Raw genomic sequence first — 12,789 nt, forward strand, 5'->3', positions numbered from 1 at the left:
GCTGTGCCAACGAGCGCTTTTCCGCGATACAGCCGCTCGTGCGACAGCTTAAGGAAAGACGTTTTTAGACGTTTCATCATTCCATTTGGACGAAAACCATTTTTCCTTTATTAAGAAATTTAGATTTAAGTCGGTACTGTAACAACTGTAATTTAAGTGACACAACAAACAAAATTTTATTATTTAAAGATTATGTTAAGTATGCAACTTTTTTTAAGATAAAAGCAGAAATATTTAAACATAGCGTAAAATATTAGTTCATAAAAAGTTGCAATTTTGTTATAGAAATATTAAATTTTTTATTATTTAATATTAAGAAAAAAGTAGACTAATTAAAGCAATCATATTTAAAAGAAAACGTTTAAAAAAGCTAGGGTACTGTATTAACACACCAGGCGCCCTAAACGCAGTCAGTTTTTATTTTGTGATTCGGCGACAAAGAGATGAACGCAGCTAGAAATTCAAAACGCTAAGCAGCATGTGACCTCTTTGCAAGGTCTTCTTGTAGCATATATTCCAAATTATGTCAAGGACGGATAAAAGAATTTTTTTCATTTTTTCTTTATCTAGAGATTTTTTCAAACGTTGAGAAAATACATCTTGTATATCGATTAAAAAGAAAATGATTTGGTTTTGCTTAAAACACATATTTGTCATATAATTCTTATGTTATCTGCAGGATAAGTATTATGCAATACCAAAAACAGCTAAGTTAAATATATTTTGGTATTACTTTTAAATCTTGTAAAATATGAACAATTTATTAAAATCTGTCAAAACTATGTGATTCTTAAAAAGCGTGAAAAAATTACCGCAGCGCACATTTCTAAACTTTTATATAGACAAGTATGTGAAGCACATTTTTTATAAAAGAATTTATGTCAAAAAAAAAGATAAATATCATAAATATCATATTAAACGGTTTTTTTTTCAAAGAGTATGTAATAATTATGTTGACAAGACGAAAACAACAATTACGAAATTTATACAGGGACAAAAACAGTGATTGAAAGTTCGAGTCTAGTGCGATGTCAATGGCTTTCTTGAATGCTGTTTGGGATGGCGGTCTTGTTCGGGTATTTCCCATAGACTCTGCCGCTCCTAGTGACCCTGTAGTGAATCTGTGGCACGGTTTGCATCATGGATATACTGCTGGATACATGCGGACCGTCGCCGGTGCACAATCGTTTTGCTCGTCGTATGCCGACAGTTTTATGCTTGTGTAACTGAGCCAGACTGTGTCTCTTCTGTTGTTTTAGAATCATCTTTTGATTGATCCCTAGACCGGCAGCACGTCTCTTTAACAATCTCAGCGGCGAGATTGCTAAAATCGCTCTGGTGATGCGACGTCGACAACGCCACAACAATACAGCCGTCGCGAACCAGGCGAACCATGGACCGGTTCTGGGATCTGGAGTTGGTTCCCTCGACCAGAGAAATAACATCTGTAGGCAAGTAAATAAAGATTTTTTAATACTAAAAAAGATAACAGAAATTGGAATAATAGTTTTAAAATACACAAACAAAATAAATTATTCTTGTACTTGATATTGTGCTATTAATAGTTTTCCAGTGACTTATTAAAATAATGGAAGAAATTATTAAATATTCAGAAAATTAATGGATAACTTGTCATTAAAGTTGCATTTAATTAAATTTCTTACGATAAATTCGTACAAGATTAAATATAATTGTAATTCATGGATGAATAGCAGAACATAACGAGTTTTCAGTAATAAAATTAGCAGAAATTAGTTTTTAATAATTTTTTGGTATAAACTATTAATTTTACTATTTTTAAAAAATTACATTAAATTGTTATTCAATAAAAGCAGTGAAACCATTTAACACAAAATAATTTGTTTTAATATAAAACCAATTATATTAATATTAATTTTTTGAAAAAGTAAAGATTTTATGCAATAATTAATGTTCATTTAATATTATTTGTGATATAATGTTTTGTACAACTATATAATGTAATAATTATATTAAATAAGTACATTGATATTTTATAAAAAGATTCTTTTGTAGCATTTTATAGACTTCAAAAATAAATCTATTGAAATCTATTCAATGCTTGCAACTACGACATAAATTTAAAGCAGAAATGACAACCGTACCTTCATGCAATGTTAGTATTAATTTGAAATAAAAAATTATTTTAAACAACAGTAAAGTTTATAATATTATTATTATAAATGTTGCATAATGTGTATTCTCTAAAATTTACATTTTTATTTAAATTAATATAGTTTTATATAATTTATTTATTAATAATGTCTTGTATAATGTAATTAAGAAGAAAATTATTTGAGAAGAAATTGTTGGTAAAGTAATGTCGCGACATTTTGAAGTCGACAGGTGATTTGTACGACTTCTTACTGACACTGGTTTCAAGATCGCATGAGAAACCAACGTGCGACCAGACGATCGATCTCACGGCCATCGTAGCTTTTCAAGGCTGTGCACCTTGAGATCCACATGTGGATCTCAGGTAATTCGCTTAGAGCCACTACGTCTCGAACACGTTCACTCGTGTTGGCTAGCATTTCGACTTTTATGGCTCCGTGACATCTTCGTCGTCGTCGTAACCTTCGCTCTCTCTTCTTTCCACCGGAGTGACCCATTTGGCAGAGACCTCCGGGGTAAATTTCGCATTGACCGCACGTTTTTACTGTCAGGACTGACCTTATAGACCCACTCGCTGGCGCTCTGCCTGAAATTGGGGGGTGGGTCAACTATCCGAAACATAGAATGTCGTAAACGCTGATTTATAAAAGGTGGCAGTGGAATCTGGAAAATTTGATTAAATTGTTTCTTAATTATTTTTAAAACTTTCAAATTACCACTATTTATTTTAACATTTGAGAAATTCAATTAAACTGCTAAAGTAAGGAAGAAACAAGAGAAACAAATTAATTATTAGGATTAATGTAACTAGAGAGAATAAATGTAAGTATCGAATGTAAGTATCGACAGGCACATATTTATTCCAATAAGAGAGAGAGAGAGAGTGAGAGAGGGGAGAGGAAGGGAGGGAGGGAAGGAGAAAAGGAACATTAAGCTGGTAATATGTAAATCAATATAAATCAATAATTTAACACAATTACGTTGCCAACTATAGTGGCTTAAATAGATACAAGAAGTCAGTTCTTGTCGAATATGAAACGCGATCCTTAATAGAACAAAGTAACAATTTCTTGACGATAGAATAAACAGTACTGAAACGTTTCATGTTTCAGTCGTAGGGCGGAAGAGCACAGTATTAGCAGAAAATGGGTAGACATGTATGTTGACGTGTAAAGTTACAGCAGTTAAGCTATACAGCAGAAAACTCAATGTCTAATGTATCAAAAAAATTAGTAAGATGCGAGAGTAATCAAATGTTACTGAAGACATATATCTTAAATATTCCGCTACTTCGATTGATGTCAAGGCGGTTATCTCTACAAGACAGATAGGAAATAGATATTCAGAGCAAACATAACGATGTCTCACAGATCGTTCGTTGAAATAAATGCGGAGGTGGTTTATATGAGGATCGAGACATTTCGAGGAAACGCTTATTGAACCGGAAGAACATGTGATCCGCGTTTATGTCGTGTATTTAATAGTAAATATGCTTATCTACTGTTAAACGTTTCTGGTGTAACATATACAATTTAGTTAAAAATATATAAGGTGTCTCAAATTGTTTTATCTAATTTTAAAATTACAGATTTTTCTTTTAACAATTATGTGAAGAAAAATTTAGAAATCTATAAACTTATACTCATAAATATTTCTTAAATTAATTTGTAAATTAAACTAATTACAAAAATAAGATTTTGTTGTTTATGTATTTGATTCTAAAATTTAATTGTAAAAATTTCTAGAATTTTATTTATATATCTTCAATCAAAGAAGAATAACAAGAATAATTTTAATATTTTTATAAAAATTAATTTGTTTCAAGTAATTTAAAAAAATATAAATAAAAGTAAATTCTTCAAGCAAGTAATTGTAATTGAAATGGTACAATATCTTATCTGTTTAATATATTTTAAAATGCTCTATGGTAAGTACATATATGCAAGTACTGGAAATTCTTAATTATGTAATTAAATTAAAAAATTAAAAAGTTAAGAATGTAATTATAGTCTATATTAACAGCATAATTTAATATCTATATACTTTAAATATATATTTGAATCTCTATAATTAGTCTAAGTCTTCTACCTGATGTATCTGTTTGATGTCCAAAAATTTGCATCTAGTGTTGATGCAGTGACTCTCACATTTGTTCGTCGTATCGTGATGACAGTCAGATGATGCGGACAGAATTGTCGCCAGCTATTAAAATAAATAAGGATTTTTGAATGACAGTGAACCTAACCAGGAAGCTGTCATCGACTTCGACGGCTCTTGATGATGGAGACTTTTTGTCCGACTACGCAATAATCTATCATATCTTTTGGAGCTTTGCATCGGTTTTCTTGGGGAAGAGATCACGGCAAACTCAGTGGTTTTGCTTACGCGGAAAAAATTCTATCAAAAATACGAGTAAACAGGCTACAAAAAATTGTAAAATAACATATGAAGAGAAGCGGGAGAGCGCGAGAATTTAGACAAAGGATGGCGTCGCTCTTGGATGATTGTCTGACGTTGGCTAATAAACGTGGCGATTAATCGATTGACACAAGCGAAATACAACGAAATTTTAGAATTAAGAATATTATGGTACAGTATCGGCTATAACACTTAGCTAAAAGTTATTGAAAAAAGAAACTCCAGATTTATTGGATTTAATTTTTTTTTTCATTCAATGACAAAAAATTGGATTACCTCTATTTTCCCAACAAATTTGCAAATAAATATTATAAAAAATAATTTTATAAAAATTAACAGCAAACAAAAAATTAAATGACTTTTAAATCATCAATAAGAGAACTGAAAATATTATTATTTATTAGGTTTTATAGAGTATTATTTTTATATTTTTTAAATTATTTTATATAAGTATCATAAAAATTAATAAAAAGGGTTAATATAGGGGCACTAAAGGTTTTGCGGTTTACTTTGTAATAGTTTAATAATTTACATATTAAATGCATTTATAAAAAATTTTAATATACATATATTTATATACATGAATATGTATACATATTTATATAAATATTTGGTATATACACTTGTTTTTGCATTATCCCTATAACTTCAATGTACCGAGGAAATTTCCTTCATCAAACTGAAGCTCCACCTACTTCAGCCTTGCCACACTTTTGCCGTCCTCCTGCTGTCCCGTGACGTCACTGGATCGTGTCAGTAGGTCAAAACCTGGATATGTGACCTGAGTCTAGTGTACGTGTGTTGCGTTACATATCGGATGTATGTACAAAAATTAAAGAGCATTAGAAAGTACATATTATAATAAAATATTACGCACACATACTGTGTCACATTATATATTCGAAAAATTATCTATGTATTACTTTAACAGTAGATAAAGCTAGCAGTATTGAAATGTGCAGTCAATGTAGTTATGCGCTTTAGAACAGCTTAGTTAATTAATCTGTGTTTTATTTATCTGTGCGTGGAATGCATAAATTGTAAATAACTTAAAATAATAGAGAGAGGGAGAGAGAAAGAGAGAGAGAGGCAGGAGAGAAAGAGGGGGAGAGAGAGAGATAAAGAGAGATAAAATGTCTTAATTGTAATACGTATTGAAAACTAATTATGTATATTTTATTTATGCAATTATGAAACTGGAATACTTTATTGCATTTTGCGTTTAATAAATAATTAATATCATTAGTTATCTCTTTTGATATATTTGCTTTTACAAGTCGCTCGATGTCATCTATCATTATGCATGATATAAAAATTATGATTTGTGATATTATTTCTTGTAGAATTTACATTCAGAAATGTAAGATTATTGACATTAAGAAATGTAGAATTATAGAATAATTATAATATGGAAAGAGAATTATGGAAAATTAATTCTATAAATCAATCTCATAAATAATAACCATAAAAAAATAAACTATAATTTATTGAATTATTTGATTTTTTATTAAAAAAGAGAAGACAAATAAAATTTAAATTTTATTTATTAAATGTTATTATTTATGTTATTATTACTTTTTTTATAAAGATTGTTTTAAGTTTATATTCTTATCATCACTAATCATACAATTTATTTATTACATGATTAAATTTCTCATTACTATATGATCAATTTATCGTCATATTTTTTATCATATAAGCGTTAACTTATTATATAATTAATAACTTATAATAACTTATCATACACGGAGAGAATTTTCTCTTAAAATTTACCCTCAAAATCTGGTAAATGTAGGATATTGTGTGACCTCGAGAAATTTTACTATACTTTTTAGTAAAATTTACTATACTTTTAGTAAATTTTACTAAAAAGTATAGTAAAATTTCTCGAGGTCACACATTATTCTACAATTACCAGATTTTGAGGGTAAATTTTAAGAGAAAATTTTTTCCGTGTATAATTAACTCTTGTTTTTAAGTTTTCTTTTAAAGATATCAAGATTTATGATGTTGTTACGACTTAGCAATTTACCACAATATTATTTCTCTCTACAAAGTGAAACTTTCTATGCTTTATGGAAAATATTACTGAGATGCGCGCGTTTATGATTCATATCAGCCAAGTGCTTTCCTTATGAACATACCTAATAATCCACTCACAAAGACGAAAACAACAAAGATTGGAATAATAATTTTCAATCTCTCTCCTTCCTCTCTTCCAATGCAGATCTCTTAAAGATCTTTCATAATGAAAAATCTCAAATAAATTTAAAAAATTAAGTTATGCAATCAGAATTTATCACAAAATGTTGATTAATTTTAAAATAATAATTACATGTAGAAATTTAGTCGTAATTTAAAGTATAGCCTAAAGAAAATTGTGGAAATAATCATTTACACAACGTCGTGATTGCTTACGCATTTCGAAGGGCCTGCAATTGATTATGAGAACGAACCGGTCGGACTGCCGACAAATTATCTGTAGAATAAAGCGGGTGAACGATAATTAATGAAAGCACGATATCTCGATAATGAGGCTTATCGTATGCACTGAGAAAAGAACAACGTATGAATGGAAAGAAAGGTACTTTTGCGATTGCCGTGAATTCGATTAACATTCCTACGCACTGTCGGCAGCATTAATCATAAACATTTCCTTCGAGTTTGCTAGCACTGTCTGAATGAAGCATTACTTTGGCTTTAACGTGTGTCCTTCGCATTTAAATTAGTACATTTATTTGCCTCTTAAATAGAAAGTGTAACAACGCAAAGACGTGATAGAATATATATCGCGATTTATAATATTTATGCAGCTCTTAAAATTTTTCTTTTGTTAAAAATTTACGTTTTTTTTTCTAAAATATATATAAAATTTAATATAATAAGAAATTTCTAAGACCCATATACTTTTATTTTATCGTATACCGTGTTATTGAAGAAATTATGAGTGGATAAGAAGGAGGTAAATCGTGTTCATGAGAATGAACGTTACGGTACGTTATTCCGCTACATTGATTTATCTTTTGCCGGTCGATATGCTTTTATGTTTTGTGCTTCATGTTCTCCTAATGGGCTATAATGTGACGATGATCCGTGCAATTATTCCACTCCTTTTGGTTCGTCCTTAGTAAGAAACAGGAAGGAAAAAAGAACCTTCTGCGGTTGCAGCCACTGCACTACTGACCTTGGTCTCAAGTAACATTGTAGCCAAAGTGATTCAACAATGGCGCAGAGACTTCTAATGTACTTCCAGCTTCACAGCAAAGCACTGCCAGTCTCGAGCAATATGCTTATTTATGACTTACTCGTATGTGCTGTTCTGGCTATATTATTAAATATTTAATAACAATTTAAGAAATAATTTTTCTCATACTATCATGCATTTCAACTCATTATTTTTATAATTTCATATTTTTAATTACTTTTTATATTTTTTGATTATTAAATTTTTTTTCTAGCGTCTTAATTCTAATATTTTTCTACTATGCTTTTCTTTACAGTCCTATTAAATAAAAGTTATACTTATTAAAATTATTTACATAAAAAATTGTTTGTGATTATAATATTAGTATTTTAAAGATTATGTTATTAAAACTATTCGTGACTAGTGTTCATCTGTACTTATGTCTCATATACATACCTTCCTTTTTATTGTAGAATTTCTTAATTACTAATTTAAAAACAATTTTTAGATATGTGAATTGACTTTTCTTTTTCAAAATGTACCGTGCAATTGAAAAATTCGCATTTTTGTGTTTATTTCATCCCCCGTTAATCATCTTTGAGACTTTGTTCCGGCAACAATGGAATTTGCAAACGGCGTGTGAGTCATATACGACCCATATCTGTTTTTGAACCGCAATACCATCGCAGCCGGCGCAAGAGCTTTGTCCAGAATAGCATTATCGCTCGTAAAGAAGAAGTAACTACAAGAGGAACGCGGTTCTCCCCGTGCACGGCCAGATCATCGCGGAAGGATACGTAGGTGGTTACCAAAGGATCTGGTAAGGTACCAGGAGAACAGACAGTCGCTACGTAGCGAGAATGGAAAGGAGAAAGGGAGAAAAGAGAATCTGGGCAGACCGGGCCACAAGCGAATGCGGCGAGTAAATGCGGCAACGGGGAAAAGAGGGAAACACAGGGAGAAGGAACGGGACAGAGAAAAAGAGATTCATGGTGGGGTTGATGCAGCTGAAGCACGTGGGCCTTGCTTCGTGTGTCTCGTTCGGTAGTGCTCTCAGTAGTGCTCTCAGCTGCCCGTGGAGGATCTCACATCCGGATATCCGTCGAGCGTGTCGCGATCGCCTTAACGTGTCCACCGCGGCCGTTGAGGATGTGACAGCTCGTACAGTTGTTGTCAGAACTTCGCGCAATCATCATAAGCCTCTGAAGAATTGAACGATGATTCTAAAGATACTATTGGCGAGCTTGCTTATCGCAGCCACGACGAGCTCGGTTTTATCATCGTCGGAGGATAATCATCGAGTACCATCGCGCAACCACAAAATTGACCAATTTGTTTGGCCCGTCTGGAATCGCGATAGATTGCCTTATGCTAGGCACGACCGTCCTGATGACGAACGCGTCGTCCGAGAGACAACCACTACTACGCGAAGTCCATGGACATCGCGACCACAGGTTTCCACAACGAGATCACCACAACAGATAAATTCGGCATCGAGACACATTGACCAACGGATGCTGGAGCAAAAGTTTAATGGTGCTGTGGCAATGGCGAAGACCAATGGCGGTACCAGGGCGATAGCGTACGCGGGTTATCACGGCAATCATCGGCACCAGCCAAGAGAGATGAGCACGCAGAGCTTTCAACCGATTACCACAACCGTCCCCACGTACACCAGACATCATTCGGGGTAAGTATTGATTATTCCGATCTAGAATACAGGATTGAAAGTTTATGGAAATGTGATTCAAGATTATCCATCTAATAGACACGTCTATAGCTTCTTCTTAAATCAAATATCGACAATATTTGTTTGACTTAATAATTAATTACCTATTTTGAGCATTGAAAGCACTGTTAGTACTTAAGATAAGTTTTATATTTAATATAATTAAACAAATAAATACTGCCAGTATTACATTTCTTAAAAGGACGTTTAAATTTAAAATTCTTCTTTCTAAAAGACTTCGTTCAAAATCAAATTATTATAGTTTGATTGAATTTAAGATAGAATGCTAGCTATTAGATACAGTAAGTTTATCACAAGAGTTATAAACTTGAATACTGTTAAAATTACATTTTTGATAAATAAAGGTTATAACAAATACATCATTCTAGATTGAGAACTTTTGATATAAATAAAAAGGAGTTGGCTAAAGCAAACTCAAGCGATTATCTAGATATATGAAAACGTACACATATGTGACACATGAAAGGTATTTACATACCAAGATTAAACCCGATATAGATCGAGCAAACAAAAGAGACTCTTTATGTGAAAGATTCACGTGTTTACGTATAATACCGTACAGGCAATTTACACATTTGTATTTTATAACTAAATTAAGGAAATAAAATTCAATAATATAAAATATCTTTATATACTTATGGTAAACAGGTGTGTAAGACAATTGACTTTAACTTTAATCAAAGTGATACAGATTGTGTCAATCAAGAACGTTAGTTTTCTTAGAAAGTCATCTTAATTTAAAGATGAACGAAAATGCTGACATGCGTATGCGTAAGATTCATCCAAAGAAATAGCTGATGCTTGCATATCCTCAAGGATCGAATAATTCAGACTCGCGGAGTACGCGCGCGTCCAAGCGCGGTGATTACTCGCACGGGAAGCACGTAAATGGAAGTGAATGAGCCGCGACGTTTAAATATACGGGTGTCGCTAACGTGCGTCGCTGAATTACTATATTTACGAGCAATGAGCGACGCGCGATGATGTACGATCGAGAGCGATGGTCACACGGAATAAGGCCGGCACGGACGCATCATCGTTCGAAGACTGGCCGCGAGCCGTTTAATTAATCGACCGATTAATTATCTCGCACGTACTGCGTACCTCTGTCGCATACAATTACTGGGATTGTCCGTGCACGACGGCGGATCCCTTTGCGCGCATGCAACGGCTATCAACGCACGTGTACGCGCACACGTGGATTAAAAGTATCCAGATAAATGGTATTCTCTGTTACCTGGGCTTGAAATCCCAAGGTACTAATTAACCTCGTTGGTCAGGCGCGATCGTAAAACTTGGCTTTTGCAAAATTTTATGCGTAAGAATTTGTAATTTTAAAAAATTTCTGCATAAGACGACAGTCTCTTCGTAATTATAAGAGTTTCATGTTGTAGTTGATTGCAACAAGTGTAATAAATCATTAAAGTTTTGTAAAGAAATTCTTATTAAATTTAGGAACTTTTTGAGAAATTTCAAGATCTATTGCTTATGTATAAATAATTCCAGCTCATTTCTATAAAAGATACCAAATTGTTTATAATGTGAAGGCAAATTAATACAATTTATTGAAGCAGGAAAAAAAGATATGCAATTTTATTAAAAAAATTTTTGTCACTTAATTTGTACACTTGCGCATTTCTATTTTTCACAATATTGCAGTTATAATGTCGAGCAAAATTTATTAGCTGAAGATAGATATAGCATTTTCTTGAAACAAGCAGCATCAGATATTCTCATTCTCACCTTACAATTTCCTCCTACATTCGACTGCTCGAAGCGATTATTAAAAGGAAATCACCATACCGCGTAACTTTTATCATCTCCTGACAGCCACAAGATCATTTTGCTTCCCAGCGTGAATCGATGATTGCTCGTCAGAAAGCCTCGCGGGCGTTCACGTCAGGCGCAGCGAAAAGCGCTTGTGGCAATATAAACACCGGGAAAAGAACAAGCCGGCGTCTGTATCAGTCAATATTATTGCATAGTGATTTCATCACTCGTATTTTGCCTCTCTTCGTCTTTTGTCACAAACTGTTTATTGTCGTAATTACACACACATACGCATATACTTTAGTAAAGGCGAAAGTAAGTGGAATAAATATTGTGTTATTCAACTTTAAACGCTATATTTACGAAATAATAATAATTAAACTTTAGCATCAATTCTATAAAAAATGTAGGATGTAATTGTTAATATAAAATTAATATTTTCATACAAAAATATTATTCAAAATTATGATAACAATTATCTGCTATATTTACAGGATGTCTTGGATTAGGTCCACCAATAATCGAGATATTAACATACGGAATCTGCAAATAATCTAATTAATTTTTATCGTAATTGTGAACAGTAAATTAATAAAAACTTATCATGCATTCACGATAGATCTTTTTTTCCGTGTTATGGCTTGAGCGGATTGAGCTCTTCTCTCGGCGCGCTCTCATTCGCATAATTTGAAAAATTAATACCTTGATTATTGGTGGACCTCACCCAAGACTTAACTCAAGACAATATTGGACTTTTATGTTCATCTCGATCCCTTCTACTTTTTTACGACCGTTGACCCACATGTTTTGGGACACCCTGTATATCTTTTTAAAACACATAATACTTCTATTGTGAAACATCCCGCTTGTATTAAATGAGTTATATTATAATGGTTCGTCATGTTTAATATTTTCAACGAATATATATGCATACATGTGTAGAATATTTAGTTACTATTTAGTCTGAATGTGCAATAATTCGATATTCGTCTACCTTGCGATCGTACGATCGGGTTGCCCAGATGCGTGCCTCAGGCTAAAAAATCTTGTAAACCTGTCCAAGGATACCTGTGTGCGTGCACCTCTCTCTTTCTCTCTCTCTCTCTCTCTCTCTTTCTCTCTTTCTCTCCGTATCATCATGCACACGCGGTCGAACTCGCGTGCATCTCGCGCGAAGGATTTCTCAACGATGCGGCTGATGCGATGCGCCGAATCATGTCATCGATTTAAATCCATTGATGTGACAATCATAATACTTAAAGAAATGCGATCTGTTGATTAAAATTATCGAAAAAATTTGGAGATGACATACTTCAATCAATTAGCATGAAATCACCTGGCAATTTTGATATTCAGAGTTTTGTTGATGATATACAAATAATATACAAATCTTTAAATAATAAATAAAAAAATTAGAGAGTGTTATTTCAAATATTCAAATATCAATAATGCAAATTAATTTTTTCTTGAATTGTACATAAGACAATAAAAATTTAGACTTCGAAATCATTTAACGCATTTATGAGACGTACAT

At 32.5% G+C, this 12,789-nt stretch overlaps 2 protein-coding genes across 2 annotated transcripts in view; one reads left to right on the top strand and one right to left on the bottom strand.

Moving 5' to 3' along the window:
* Positions 1-601: 601 nt before the first annotated feature.
* Positions 602-3,005, bottom strand: LOC105832615. Its single transcript, XM_012673732.3, has 2 exons — positions 2,692-3,005; positions 602-1,445 (listed from the first exon to the last, which is right to left on the bottom strand). The coding sequence occupies exons 1-2, from the start codon at positions 2,752-2,754 to the stop codon at positions 1,032-1,034; spliced, it is 477 nt and encodes a 158-aa protein (XP_012529186.2). The 5' UTR covers positions 2,755-3,005; the 3' UTR covers positions 602-1,031.
* A 5,068-nt stretch (positions 3,006-8,073) lies between these two features.
* Positions 8,074-12,789, top strand: part of LOC105832621 — a 36,535-nt gene continuing 31,819 nt past the window's right edge. Inside the window, 1 exon segment of the mRNA XM_012673737.3 lies at positions 8,074-9,425. Within this exon segment, the coding sequence (XP_012529191.2) occupies positions 8,953-9,425 (473 nt within the window). The 5' untranslated portion in view covers positions 8,074-8,952.

This window comes from Monomorium pharaonis, chromosome 2 (assembly GCF_013373865.1).
Source record: "Monomorium pharaonis isolate MP-MQ-018 chromosome 2, ASM1337386v2, whole genome shotgun sequence".
Taxonomy (NCBI): domain Eukaryota; kingdom Metazoa; phylum Arthropoda; class Insecta; order Hymenoptera; family Formicidae; genus Monomorium; species Monomorium pharaonis.

Coding starts and splice junctions, on each gene's coding strand:
- LOC105832615 (XM_012673732.3), bottom strand. CDS start 2,754: ATGTTTCGGATAGTTGACCCACCCCCCAATTTCAGGCAGAGCGCCAGC. Junction 1,446..2,691: donor CCAGCGAGTGGGTCTATAAG/GTCAGTCCTGAC, acceptor ACTTGCCTACAG/ATGTTATTTCTCTGGTCGAG.